Source organism: Argopecten irradians, chromosome 14 (assembly GCF_041381155.1).
Source record: "Argopecten irradians isolate NY chromosome 14, Ai_NY, whole genome shotgun sequence".
Classification (NCBI taxonomy): domain Eukaryota; kingdom Metazoa; phylum Mollusca; class Bivalvia; order Pectinida; family Pectinidae; genus Argopecten; species Argopecten irradians.
The window spans coordinates 32,975,070-32,990,913 of record NC_091147.1 but is presented as its reverse complement, the minus strand read 5'-3'; the positions used below and the strand labels follow the sequence as shown (position 1 = coordinate 32,990,913).

The following is a 15,844-nucleotide window of genomic DNA, read 5'->3' as shown; positions in this document are numbered from 1 at the left end:
AACGTATGTAAGTAGGAAGCGAACAACAGTATGATCCGGGTAACAACCTTACAAACGTATGTAAGTAGGAAGCGAACAACAGTATGATCCGGGTAACAACCTTACAAACGTATGTAAGTAGGAAGCGAACAACAGTATGATCCGGGTAACAACCTTACAAACGTATGTAAGTAGGAAGCGAACAACAGTATGATCCGGGTAACAACCTTACAAACGTATGTAAGTAGGAAGCGAACAACAGTATGATCCGGGTAACAACCTTACAAACGTATGTAAGTAGGAAGCGAACAACAGTATGATCCGGGTAACAACCTTACAAACGTATGTAAGTAGGAAGCGAACAACAGTATGATCCGGGTAACAACCTTACAAACGTATGTAAGTAGGAAGCGAACAACAGTATGATCCGGGTAACAACCTTACAAACGTATGTAAGTAGGAAGCGAACAACAGTATGATCCGGGTAACAACCTTACAAACGTATGTAAGTAGGAAGCGAACAACAGTATGATCCGGGTAACAACCTTACAAACGTATGTAAGTAGGAAGCGAACAACAGTATGATCCGGGTAACAACCTTACAAACGTATGTAAGTAGGAAGCGAACAACAGTATGATCCGGGTAACAACCTTACAAACGTATGTAAGTAGGAAGCGAACAACAGTATGATCCGGGTAACAACCTTACAAACGTATGTAAGTAGGAAGCGAACAACAGTATGATCCGGGTAACAACCTTACAAACGTATGTAAGTAGGAAGCGAACAACAGTATGATCCGGGTAACAACCTTACAAACGTATGTAAGTAGGAAGCGAACAACAGTATGATCCGGGTAACAACCTTACAAACGTATGTAAGTAGGAAGCGAACAACAGTATGATCCGGGTAACAACCTTACAAACGTATGTAAGTAGGAAGCGAACAACAGTATGATCCGGGTAACAACCTTACAAACGTATGTAAGTAGGAAGCGAACAACAGTATGATCCGGGTAACAACCTTACAAACGTATGTAAGTAGGAAGCGAACAACAGTATGATCCGGGTAACAACCTTACAAACGTATGTAAGTAGGAAGCTAACAACAGTATGATCCGGGTAACAACCTTACAAACGTATGTAAGTAGGAAGCGAACAACAGTATGATCCGGGTAACAACCTTACAAACATATGTAAGTAGGAAGCGAACAACAGTATGATCCGGGTAACAACCTTACAAACGTATGTAAGTAGGAAGCGAACAACAGTATGATCCGGGTAACAACCTTACAAACGTATGTAAGTAGGAAGCGAACAACAGTATGATCCGGGTAACAACCTTACAAACGTATGTAAGTAGGAAGCGAACAACAGTATGATCCGGGTAACAACCTTACAAACGTATGTAAGTAGGAAGCGAACAACAGTATGATCCGGGTAACAACCTTACAAACGTATGTAAGTAGGAAGCGAAACAACAGTATGATCCGGGTAACAACCTTACAAACGTATGTAAGTAGGAAGCGAACAACAGTATGATCCGGGTAACAACCTTACAAACGTATGTAAGTAGGAAGCGAACAACAGTATGATCCGGGTAACAACCTTACAAACGTATGTAAGTAGGAAGCGAACAACAGTATGATCCGGGTAACAACCTTACAAACGTATGTAAGTAGGAAGCGAACAACAGTATGATCCGGGTAACAACCTTACAAACGTATGTAAGTAGGAAGCGAACAACAGTATGATCCGGGTAACAACCTTACAAACGTATGTAAGTAGGAAGCGAACAACAGTATGATCCGGGTAACAACCTTACAAACGTATGTAAGTAGGAAGCGAACAACAGTATGATCCGGGTAACAACCTTACAAACGTATGTAAGTAGGAAGCGAACAACAGTATGATCCGGGTAACAACCTTACAAACGTATGTAAGTAGGAAGCGAACAACAGTATGATCCGGGTAACAACCTTACAAACGTATGTAAGTAGGAAGCGAACAACAGTATGATCCGGGTAACAACCTTACAAACGTATGTAAGTAGGAAGCGAACAACAGTATGATCCGGGTAACAACCTTACAAACGTATGTAAGTAGGAAGCGAACAACAGTATGATTCCGGGTAACAACCTTACAAACGTATGTAAGTAGGAAGCGAACAACAGTATGATCCGGGTAACAACCTTACAAACGTATGTAAGTAGGAAGCGAACAACAGTATGATCCGGGTAACAACCTTACAAACGTATGTAAGTAGGAAGCGAACAACAGTATGATCCGGGTAACATCCTTACAAACGTATGTAAGTAGGAAGCGAACAACAGTATGATCCGGGTAACAACCTTACAAACGTATGTAAGTAGGAAGCGAACAACAGTATGATCCGGGTAACAACCTTACAAACGTATGTAAGTAGGAAGCGAACAACAGTATGATCCGGGTAACAACCTTACAAACGTATGTAAGTAGGAAGCGAACAACAGTATGATCCGGGTAACAACCTTACAAACGTATGTAAGTAGGAAGCGACGTAATATCAAACAGTATGATCCGGGTAACAACCTTACAAACGTATGTAAGTAGGAAGCGAACAACAGTATGATCCGGGTAACAACCTTACAAACGTATGTAAGTAGGAAGCGAACAACAGTATGATCCGGGTAACAACCTTACAAACGTATGTAAGTAGGAAGCGAACAACAGTATGATCCGGGTAACAACCTTACAAACGTATGTAAGTAGGAAGCGAACAACAGTATGATCCGGGTAACAACCTTACAAACGTATGTAAGTAGGAAGCGAACAACAGTATGATCCGGGTAACAACCTTACAAACGTATGTAAGTAGGAAGCGAACAACAGTATGATCCGGGTAACAACCTTACAAACGTATGTAAGTAGGAAGCGAACAACAGTATGATCCGGGTAACAACCTTACAAACGTATGTAAGTAGGAAGCGAACAACAGTATGATCCGGGTAACAACCTTACAAACGTATGTAAGTAGGAAGCGAACAACAGTATGATCCGGGTAACAACCTTACAAACGTATGTAAGTAGGAAGCGAACAACAGTATGATCCGGGTAACAACCTTACAAACGTATGTAAGTAGGAAGCGAACAACAGTATGATCCGGGTAACAACCTTACAAACGTATGTAAGTAGGAAGCGAACAACAGTATGATCCGGGTAACAACCTTACAAACGTATGTAAGTAGGAAGCGAACAACAGTATGATCCGGGTAACAACCTTACAAACGTATGTAAGTAGGAAGCGAACAACAGTATGATCCGGGTAACAACCTTACAAACGTATGTAAGTAGGAAGCGAACAACAGTATGATCCGGGTAACAACCTTACAAACGTATGTAAGTAGGAAGCGAACAACAGTATGATCCGGGTAACAACCTTACAAACGTATGTAAGTAGGAAGCGAACAACAGTATGATCCGGGTAACAACCTTACAAACGTATGTAAGTAGGAAGCGAACAACAGTATGATCCGGGTAACAACCTTACAAACGTATGTAAGTAGGAAGCGAACAACAGTATGATCCGGGTAACAACCTTACAAACGTATGTAAGTAGGAAGCGAACAACAGTATGATCCGGGTAACAACCTTACAAACGTATGTAAGTAGGAAGCGAACAACAGTATGATCCGGGTAACAACCTTACAAACGTATGTAAGTAGGAAGCGAACAACAGTATGATCCGGGTAACAACCTTACAAACGTATGTAAGTAGGAAGCGAACAACAGTATGATCCGGGTAACAACCTTACGAACGTATGTAAGTAGGAAGCGAACAACAGTATGATCCGGGTAACAACCTTACAAACGTATGTAAGTAGGAAGCGAACAACAGTATGATCCGGGTAACAACCTTACAAACGTATGTAAGTAGGAAGCGAACAACAGTATGATCGGGTAACAACCTTACAAACGTATGTAAGTAGGAAGCGAACAACAGTATGATCCGGGTAACAACCTTACAAACGTATGTAAGTAGGAAGCGAACAACAGTATGATCCGGGTAACAACCTTACAAACGTATGTAAGTAGGAAGCGAACAACAGTATGATCCGGGTAACAACCTTACAAACGTATGTAAGTAGGAAGCGAACAACAGTATGATCCGGGTAACAACCTTACAAACGTATGTAAGTAGGAAGCGAACAACAGTATGATCCGGGTAACAACCTTACAAACGTATGTAAGTAGGAAGCGAACAACAGTATGATCCGGGTAACAACCTTACAAACGTATGTAAGTAGGAAGCGAACAACAGTATGATCCGGGTAACAACCTTACAAACGTATGTAAGTAGGAAGCGAACAACAGTATGATCCGGGTAACAACCTTACAAACGTATGTAAGTAGGAAGCGAACAACAGTATGATCCGGGTAACAACCTTACAAACGTATGTAAGTAGGAAGCGAACAACAGTATGATCCGGGTAACAACCTTACAAACGTATGTAAGTAGGAAGCGAACAACAGTATGATCCGGGTAACAACCTTACAAACGTATGTAAGTAGGAAGCGAACAACAGTATGATCCGGGTAACAACCTTACAAACGTATGTAAGTAGGAAGCGAACAACAGTATGATCCGGGTAACAACCTTACAAACGTATGTAAGTAGGAAGCGAACAACAGTATGATCCGGGTAACAACCTTACAAACGTATGTAAGTAGGAAGCGAACAACAGTATGATCCGGGTAACAACCTTACAAACGTATGTAAGTAGGAAGCGAACAACAGTATGATCCGGGTAACAACCTTACAAACGTATGTAAGTAGGAAGCGAACAACAGTATGATCCGGGTAACAACCTTACAAACGTATGTAAGTAGGAAGCGAACAACAGTATGATCCGGGTAACAACCTTACAAACGTATGTAAGTAGGAAGCGAACAACAGTATGATCCGGGTAACAACCTTACAAACGTATGTAAGTAGGAAGCGAACAACAGTATGATCCGGGTAACAACCTTACAAACGTATGTAAGTAGGAAGCGAACAACAGTATGATCCGGGTAACAACCTTACAAACGTATGTAAGTAGGAAGCGAACAACAGTATGATCCGGGTAACAACCTTACAAACGTATGTAAGTAGGAAGCGAACAACAGTATGATCCGGGTAACAACCTTACAAACGTATGTAAGTAGGAAGCGAACAACAGTATGATCCGGGTAACAACCTTACAAACGTATGTAAGTAGGAAGCGAACAACAGTATGATCCGGGTAACAACCTTACAAACGTATGTAAGTAGGAAGCGAACAACAGTATGATCCGGGTAACAACCTTACAAACGTATGTAAGTAGGAAGCGAACAACAGTATGATCCGGGTAACAACCTTACAAACGTATGTAAGTAGGAAGAAACAACAGATATGATCCGGGTAACAACCTTACAAACGTATGTAAGTAGGAAGCGAACAACAGTATGATCCGGGTAACAACCTTACAAACGTATGTAAGTAGGAAGCGAACAACAGTATGATCCGGGTAACAACCTTACAAACGTATGTAAGTAGGAAGCGAACAACAGTATGATCCGGGTAACAACCTTACAAACGTATGTAAGTAGGAAGCGAACAACAGTATGATCCGGGTAACAACCTTACAAACGTATGTAAGTATGTAAGAGTCAAATGACCTTGCTTTATCAGAATGGATTAAAATGTTTATAATGTCAGAGTTACAGTTTACTTATAGTTATATGTGCAGTAACTGAGGAAAAACTTTGGCGTGTTAATTTGTCTTCATTAATCTATTGAAAATCATAAGGTTTGATGAATTAAGCCGTGGAAATCATTTTTATGGCTTCAGATGCTTTATAAGCGTTAGTTACAACACCGAAATTATGTACTGTAAAATTGTTGTTTTTATGCCTTATGTATGTTTAAATGGAAACTTTTTTCTGTAGAAATCACTTCACAATTACTAATAACACTGTTAAATGTGAAATCAACTGTAGACCACTATTTGGCTTCATGGTCTGACCGTAGGTGCTCATTTCGCTCCACTATAGAAGTTCATATAATGATTTTTGGCAGATAAATAACATATTAAAAGCTTATCTTGATTCGTAAGTATAAAAATACGGAACAGATAACTTAAGTTTGTGTATCTTACTTTATGTTTGTATAAGAATCGTGATATTAACTTCTGGTGAAGTTTTATGAGTAAATATAAATTATAAGGAAAGAGTCCACTTACGAACATTTGTTGATAAATGTTTTTAAAAAAGTTCCTTTTTAATAGCCGGTTCTGAGAAGATGTCAAGTTGTACATGTAGTTAGGGGATGAAATATTAAGTTAAGCCATGACTACCGACAAAGCTTATGCAAGGATGGATTCAAATATTCAAATGTATACAATTATTATAGGCAAAAAAAAAAAAAAAAAAAAAGGAAAATGCATAAAGAATATCATTACTAAATATCTGCATTTTCATTACAGCCATACTATGAAACCACACCAAGCCTAGCAAGTGTAAATATAAGTCTATGGACTGTCATCCACTTATGATGACGTCATTATCATTATGACGTCACAATTGTCGTGCCAGCCACCACGGAAGATGGCTCCTCGATTTTTTGTTCCGTCCTTGACGAAAATAAATTCTTTATTCATTATAGATGCAAAATCTCTTTGATCTTCATCATAAAATTGTTATCAAATGTAAATAAAAGCATTGTACATCTTTCAGTTGGCATTCATAGCCAATATGAATTGTCAAATGGACAGAGGTAAATTCAACATGGAATTTACCCAGTTGGTTATAAATGCTAAGTGAAAGACGTTCAATGCTTAATTATTTCAAATATTTCAATGTGTGAACAATTTATGTTACCTTTAAAATTCAGTCGTATCATATAAATAAAATCAGAAACATGTTCTCGGCACCTGATGTTTTTTATTTGAGAATCCGACTTGACCAAGATTGACCTAAATGCATAACGGGTTTTATCGTCTTAGCAGTGAACCAATTTAGTCTGAGTTAGGGCCGATGTAACGTTGAAAATTGAACGTACCGTTGAAAATTTACGATATCATAATTTACATCTAATTGTCACATATTCGTTGAAATGTTAAGACTTTGTTTCTGCTATACTTTTGTAGCGGTATTTATTCCATAGTACCATTGGTGTGACAAGCAACAGTATACAGCGATCTTATTCCTAAATAGTAGTGGTTCTTTTTTCTTACAATCCATTATATGTGTTTTATTTCATAGCCAAATCTGCTGTCAAGGTCATGCCTCTGCGAGGTATAAAATAAATTAGTTGTTACTAATTAGTGAATAATTAAATGAGAAATACCACCCTTGATGATATGCCTACAATTTGCATATTTTTCAGAGTATGAGACATTGATTTAATGATCTAGACATGCAAATGCAAAGCTATAATGATATGGTATAAGTATGGAATAAGTTAAATTGTTTATCAGCATCGTACTCCCACCCAGAAACAAAATTAAGATCTACACTCTATACCGTCAATAAATATGGCCATAATGTCACGATATAGTTATACATTTTCTGACATATACTGCAACCAACCTCGTTTTCGCGGGAAAATAGAAATCGTGTGAATGATTCACTTTGAAAATATGGTTATTTTGTATAGTAAAACTATGACACTCGAAATCTTGAAAAATATGTGCTAGGTATGAAAATCCGAAATCTGTTCTCCGTGCAAATCAGTTGTTTTATAGTAATCTGAACGTTACAGTTTCTAACCCGTGTTACACAAATCTTAAAAGTAGTGACCTTGACATAGAATTAAGGTTTACATTATTTATATATGCACGTGTGATATATGTGTTGTCTGTGTACTACATGTACTCGACAGATGTACAACCGTATTATCGTATACAAACCTTCGGATAAAGAGAAAAAAAATCAATCGTAAAGCATAAACTACACGGAGAAATACTAGTACATTGTAGTATTGTTGTCCCTTTTTATCATTACAATTAATTCGCAAACGACATCAGTATCATTTCTTTCAAAATAAATTGGTTTAGTTAAAGATGCTCCACCGTCGACGGACCATAAACGATACTCATCAAAAATAATACGAAATGATTTATTTTGCTTTTGGTGCATGCGCAATCAGTACTTCATTCAATATTGGATATATTGCCAATGAATTTTATCGGGACGCAAAAAATTACTTTTGGTATTTCCATCTTGAAGTGAAATGAGAAGCTCAAACTTTTCAATGGTGGTAATTGTGTAAATTAAGTAACTTTTGTAACCGAAGACAAATAATAAATCGCCTGCTCCTGTATTTGATAGAGAAAAAATACCGTTTGTCAGCGGTGGAGCATCTTTAATTTATTTCATAAAACTCAACTTATACAAATAATTCTTCTGCATTTCACCTACAAATATTGAACCATAATTAAATGAATAACATGTACATCACCATATGCATTTTTACTCAATGTTGAACTCTGACAGAAAGGACATGTTACAGGTACTATTGAATTTTGCCCACGAACCAATTTAACAAAATCCATGTGCATTCTCTAGTACTATGACACTATGAGAACCTTCCCACTTCCGGTTCTTCTAAAGCAAAAATATTTTGTTATGATTTGGACTATAATGTCACCAAAAGATGAAAAGTTGTCATCTAAAGATAAACCTATTGGAAGGTCTATTTTTAGAATATTCAAGTAAATACTACAACTTTGCCAGCAATTTATTACAGGTAAGGTATGCTTGTTTTCTAACCCTAGGGAATCCATATGCATTATAGCATTCAATTCAATTGATAGCAACCTGTGACAGCCTCTGTACTTGTATAACCCAATTAGTTTAGTATAATTGTCTACTTGACCCCATGTGTGGTTTTGTCAAATAATTATAATAATAAACGTATAGCTACTTTTTATCAAAATGCGCTTATTCTTTCAAATGAAAGTAATTGTTATAATATTGATTTTTTTTCTCAAAATGAAGTTAATGTATACACATTGTTTTGTATCTTGTTTTTTTTTTTTTTTATTTTATTTATCTTTTGATGAAAGGGAGAGGGGTTTATTAATTATGTACTATACATACTACATTTGTACATGCACATGTATATACATTATATGTGTATTTCAAACATGCGTCGAGACAATACCCCTTGCGCCACTCTGACACTAATTCTGCCCTCTGGCCATGATTTTTTTACCTGAAATTTAACTAACATCCTGTATACATACAGATCTAGTACAGAAAAGGATATGATTACCTGAATGAACGTACGTAAAACCAGATATTTAGTTAATATACTACATAAATTTCTGATAAAACCTAAGTAGAATAAATGTAGTTACATGTACACTGTATCTTTCAAACGATTTTGTGTGTAGTTAAGTTTGAATATCTAAATGTTATATCTTAATGAGGCCACATGTCAATATTTTTTATTAATAAAGCTGTTCTGCTTTAATATATATAATATGTTTTAGTTATTTTTGTCGTCCTACAAAGTTATAGAAATAGCTTTCCCAATCATCATGTGCCGTACCTCTTACAAAAGGTCTATGTATAATGTGACAAATTTAATGATATAAGTCGACCTCATGCTTCTACATGCTGTGAAGCTCTATTTGCATATCTAGTACTGCGATTGGTATTTACCATAGAATAACAAACAGCGAATTGAGTGGCGATCATTGGCTCACTTCTTTATTGAAGTGGCCGCATTTATTAAATTTCTTTGAAAAACATACATAAATATTATCATTTATCAATAATAATCATTCATCAGACAAAAAAAATACAACTTTACATGAAAGTAAATAGGCAAATGTGAGCGTAATATTTAGCCGGTACAGTAGACTGTTTGCTAAGCAGCCTCAAGTACGCATTACTAAATTGTCAAGTAAACAAAACAAAACAAAATACATATATTATTATTTAATAGATATCCTTTATATTTCACGTCTTCAATACAGTAGCATTAACACACCATCATCGATTCGCATGTTAATTCAATAAAATTGAATTCCTAAATTTATATCCAATACGATAGCTAACGCCCCGACACCGTTCCTACCACATAAACCGCACATGGTGCACACACCGCACATACCGCACATTGTGCATACAAAAATGTACATCGTCCGGACATCGCACATACCGCACATTGTGCATACATCATCCGCACATCGTCCGCACATCGCACATCGTGTAACGTTGTGCGGTCACACAAGTGTATTAAAAAGAGGAACAGACGAATTAGTAACAAAAGTTACTTACTTTACACGATAACCATCGTTTAAACGTTTGAGCGGCTTATCTTTGCTTCTAATAAAATGATTTAAGATACTTAATTGCATCTCGACAAAATTAATCTGACTATGTCCTAAATGGAATGAGATATTGAATGTGTAGACAAATAAAGCAGAATAAATTATTATGTATCCATCTGTGTATTAATTAGTAATATATATACACGACTAAACATCAATTATTGTCCAAATAATAGCTATTGTAAATGCTCTGTCGGCGATGGACCATCTTAACGGTTCTCCCGTTATAATGCATGTCTTCATTTGTCTGCATGCAATATTGGAATGAAGATGTAACTTCTGAAATTTCTCATCGACATTATTGTGTAAGGTGACATAGAAGCTTCTCGTTTCTCTTTAAAATTGTGTCTGTTTCACTGTTAAGTCAGTTTCCGGAATGTTAAGATTATTCTTAAGAACAAGGAAAAGAAAAGATTTTTTTTAACTATGACAGACAGTAAAAATATGAATAACTTACAATAACTTGCTTTCTTACTACTTTTTCATGATTCTAGTTAACCTATACAAAGCTTATAATGTTTAAATCTAGAATATTTTAACAACATAACTTACAAATATTTTCACGTATAAACAACAACATCAATGTCATCATTAATTGTTTTGTAAATGCCATATTATCCAGAATGCCGTCTACCACACTAACCCCGAACTAACTCTGTCTACAACAACAACAGACAAAAACAAATTAACACAGCTAGGTGTAAGAGTACCTGAGTCAGATCAATAATACCCGTGTATCACGTCTGAAACAGGTGGGATGGTCACTAGAGTGCATTATTGTTATCAAACTTCATCTTCATCCTAAATATTAGAACAATAAACAAAACAAAATTTACAACATAGAGTTCGAGACTTATTGGAATACATTTTTGCTTGTATTATCTAATTCTACAGCCTGTACTTACAGATAAATGTTTTTTTTCAATTTTATTTATTTAGATATTGATGTTTATTATTTTGCTAACAATAGATAATTAAGCTAACTAGGTAGTTAGTAATCTGGTCCAGACAGCCTTGTATGTAGCTGACGAATGACAGATAACAGAACAGACAGATAAATATGGCGAGTCCTGTGCTGTGATCATCCGATCCGATAAGTATATATAAACCTAGATGTGTCATTCGGTTCATCATAACCCTTGTTGACTATTCTGGTACACAGTTACAATGAGCATCCTTTACAGCGAAACAACACTTAAAGCCATAGGATATGATGAGACCCCCGAATTTTGCTACAAGGAAATTCTACAACGTCGTCCATCAATGCAAGGTAAGTAGCTTCCCCATAGCAGTATATAAACTCCTCCGCATAAGTACAGCTATATAATCATGTTTCAATATGTCCCCTTATAAACCTTCAGAATATATTATCCATATGTACAACGTATTTCATTTAGTAATACATCATGTATCTTGATCAACAATATATAAACCATTCATCATGTAAAGCAATATTTTTAATGTTGTTAATTCATCTGATGTTCCTATTAATGTTGTAAATATTTCATATAATTATTATTACTTCATTGGATCATATTTGTTAAGTTTTCATAACTGGTTTTAGTGCTGTTGTTTTCACTTGGAGCATTACTTGCTTACACTGTTGTGGTAAGCATTGTATACGTTGTCTATTAGGATTACGTCATATTCTTGATTCTATGTTTAGACTACATGTTATCTATCATGTACTGATATCATAGTATTCACGACATATTCATAAAATCGACACAGTATTCATCTGCCATTCACTAAGAATATGACATTGGGACATGCAAGTAACTTTCACGAGAAATTAGCAATAAGCACGCTTATAAATGTTAAGAAAATAGCCACATTCCAAAGAAACCAGTTCAACTTCCGGTTTCAATTCCGCTACGTGGCTTGGGGAACCCCGTGACTTGCGTGATAAGTTGTTGACCTATGCTCTATATCTATTATATATATGAACACAATATACTTATTCACTAATATATATATATATATAACGCTTATCTGGGCAGCACTAACTATATGTATGACGAAAAGACTGCAACACATACAGATATAGAAATGAAAAGATGTATAGGAAAAAAATTGGGGAAAATGAAACATTGCAAACATAAACATACGGTCTTTAGCATAAGAAGAAAATGTCAACATTTAATGCAAATTATTATTTGTAATATTTTCAAATTATTCAATGTACCAAGAAATGAATCATGATAAAAGATTTAAAACAAAACAAAAAAAGATATGAAAAATCATTTTATGTTTCAGGGGGGTAACGGTTAAAATATGTTTTAGAAATATCGCTATATGAACACCCTTACATATGGATCAAAGGTTGTATTTCAGATAACACCGAATCTAACAAATGTCTGTAGGACACGAATTACTTAAAGTAGTAAATATTGAGCAAATAAATAATTCAGTGTGAATAAAATATGATGGAATTTTCGAGGCGATCTGACCCTTTAACAATACAAAGTAGAAAGCACCCTTTAAAGCATATATAAATATATATTTATTATTTCAGGTTCCTGCTGGTTCATTCTGTTTACGAAGGCGTTGGGATACTTTCTGATAGCCAGTGCTACGATAAGTAAGTATACTTATAATTTTGCAAGATACGAAGTATTTTTAAATCTGTATGACTGCTCTCGTACCAAACCCACGCTTTTGACAGTTTTAGTTACGTAATAACTGTAGTAGATATTTTACAAATGTTCCATTCGCCCATTTTATTTGCTTGTCCTTGTAACTGCTCAATTTTGCAGATAAATACTAAATATCAGACATAAAATTAAATACCTTCAACAATATTTCATATGGCATTTGAGGAAAAATGCATTCATGATTTTATTTTAGATTTGACAAATACATGAAACGTAAATTAATTCCGACCGAACTACACATTACTGTTTTTACAATTAAAATGCTCCTTCATACTCACATAATGAGTGAATAGCAATTTGCAATAAAAAAAATAAACAACACTTTTGCATTGCATACTTAATTGTAGGTCAAATTCCTCAAATATTTAAAATACTGCGCCGGAGGAATGCTTCTGGAGTGAGTTTCGTCAGTATGCTGCTGATGCTGGAGGCGTCTTCGTCAAGTGTAGCTTACTCTCTCTCCAAAGAATACCCAATCAAGTCAGTATCAATCACGATTCTGTTTTATTATTTCTTGGAAAGATAAACAACGTAGAATTGTATCTTTGCTTATTTTTTTTCTAAACTGTATATAATTGTTTATCACAAAAGTTATATTAATATATTGGAATAAAACAAATAGAGACTATGAACATTTGACTTCAGTCGTCCAGCTTCTGCTTTCATAAATTACAAAACAATTGAAAAAAGAACATTTAAAAGTTCATTCTTTTTTTATGAAAGATCTATCACATCACGAAAAATACACAAAAGAATAAATATTTTCTGATAAAGATAAATTGCTTTAAATGCACGCAGTTATTATTGATAAAAAAACCCTTACGTTTTATTTATGTTTGTTACAGTTCCTGGGGAGAAAATCTAGTGTTTATGCTTCAGAATGTGATTTTGGTGTGTCTCGTCCTTCGTTACAACAAACGCCCCCTAGCGTCACTTTCCTTCATGATTTTCTACATTGTTGTGATGATTGTCCTCATTCTTCCAGTCATCCCTAGTGACGTCATTTTATTCATCAATATCATTGGTCTTCCAGCTGCGAGTGCTAGTCGGGTAAGGACATAATGAGTTTTCCTCATTCTTTTCATTTGCTGGGTAAATACCATAACAATACTCATTGAATATTCATAATTCGATAATTCGTTGTCACTTAGAATTGATACATTCGTTAATAATGATCATGTCATATCTTAAAGCAGGAGCTATCATTAAACTTACATTAAGCCGTGCAAGACTTTGAACTTTAAATACATCTAGGTTTTGATGATACGTACATGTAAGTAATGATATCATATGTCATTTTAAATAACGAATGTGAGACATATATGCAAATATGTAAATTTTGAAATGGTAAACTCCTACATGTAATTCTCAAATCCTATGTCTGAAAACTTACCATGAAGATATCGTTTTCATATTGAATAACCCAATAATTTTCTCTTTGCAGATAATACAGATTTACACCAACCACAAAAACAAAAGTTCGGGTCAGTTATCAGCGACATCGACATTTCTGTGTATATTTCAAAGTTGTGGTCGACTAACGACGTCGATAGTATTAACAAAGGACTGGATAATGGTCCTGACATTCTTACAAGTAATAATACTAAACATTGTCCTCACGTGCCAGGTGTTGTACTATAGGCGGAGTAACAAGTCAAAGTAACATACAACTTGCTAATGATCTATCTGCTTGAAAGTCGTGCCGGGGGATATATACTTGCTTAGGGCAATTAACACATTCATGGCCATTGGTGATAGCTGTCTTTAGAAAAACAATGGAAAAAGTCTGAAGTTACCGTAAGGTTTCAGCAAACTATTTTAAATATTTTAAGATAGAAACAATTCGGTAAATTATCTTCCTTGTACCGTTGGATCCCATTGATATTTTACCATAATCACTCTATCCGCCTTTGCCTACTTTAGATCTATTTAACAATTGCCTTTCAATGTGTATATGCTTCCGGCGTGAGAGCAGATAAATTAGTGAAATAATAGGACAAATATATGGTATATTCCTTAAATAGAAATCTCAAAATACATGTGCAATGTAAAGTGATATATAAATGGCTAAATGTTAATATAGTGCAGTGTTTTAGTATGTGGAGATTGTAGTGTTTGTTTATGTGTACCGTGTAGCTAAATGTTAATGTGTATCGTGTAGCTAAATGTTAATGTGTATCGTGTAGCTAAATGTTAATGTGTATCGTGTAGCTAAATGTTAATGTGTATCGTGTAGCTAATGTAGCTAAATGTTAATGTGTATCGTGTAGCTAAATGTTTATGTGTATCGTGTAGCTAAATGTTAATGTGTATCGTGTAGCTAAATGTTAATGTGTATCGTGTAGCTAAATGTTAATGTGTATCGTGTAGCTAAATGTTAATGTGTATCGTGTAGCTAAATGTTAATGTGTGCCGTGTAGCTAAATGTTTATGTGTATCGTGTAGCTAAATGTTAATGTGTATCGTGTAGCTAAATGTTAATGTGTATCGTGTAGCTAAATGTTAATGTGTGCCGTGTAGCTAAATGTTTATGTGTACCGTGTAGCTAAATGTTAATGTGTATCGTGTAGCTAAATGTTAATGTGTATCGTGTAGCTAAATGTTAATGTGTATCGTGTAGCTAAATGTTAATGTGTATCGTGTAGCTAAATGTTAATGTGTGCCGTGTAGCTAAATGTTTATGTGTACCGTGTAGCTAAATGTTAATGTGTATCGTGTAGCTAAATGTTAATGTGTGCCGTGTAGCTAAATGTTTATGTGTACCGTGTAGCTAAATGTTAATGTGTATCGTGTAGCTAAATGTTAATGTGTATCGTGTAGCTAAATGTTAATGCGTACCGTGTAGCTAAATGTTAATGTGTATCGTGT

At 35.3% G+C, this 15,844-nt stretch overlaps 1 protein-coding gene across 1 annotated transcript; it reads left to right on the top strand.

Moving 5' to 3' along the window:
• The first annotated feature begins 11,317 nt into the window (after positions 1-11,317).
• On the top strand, positions 11,318-15,210 carry LOC138307701 (mannose-P-dolichol utilization defect 1 protein-like). The gene is made up of 5 exons (XM_069248539.1): positions 11,318-11,592; positions 12,838-12,903; positions 13,324-13,456; positions 13,822-14,026; positions 14,421-15,210. Exons 1-5 carry the CDS (start codon positions 11,490-11,492, stop codon positions 14,637-14,639), a joined length of 726 nt encoding a protein of 241 aa, XP_069104640.1. The 5' UTR covers positions 11,318-11,489; the 3' UTR covers positions 14,640-15,210.
• Positions 15,211-15,844: the final 634 nt, after the last annotated feature.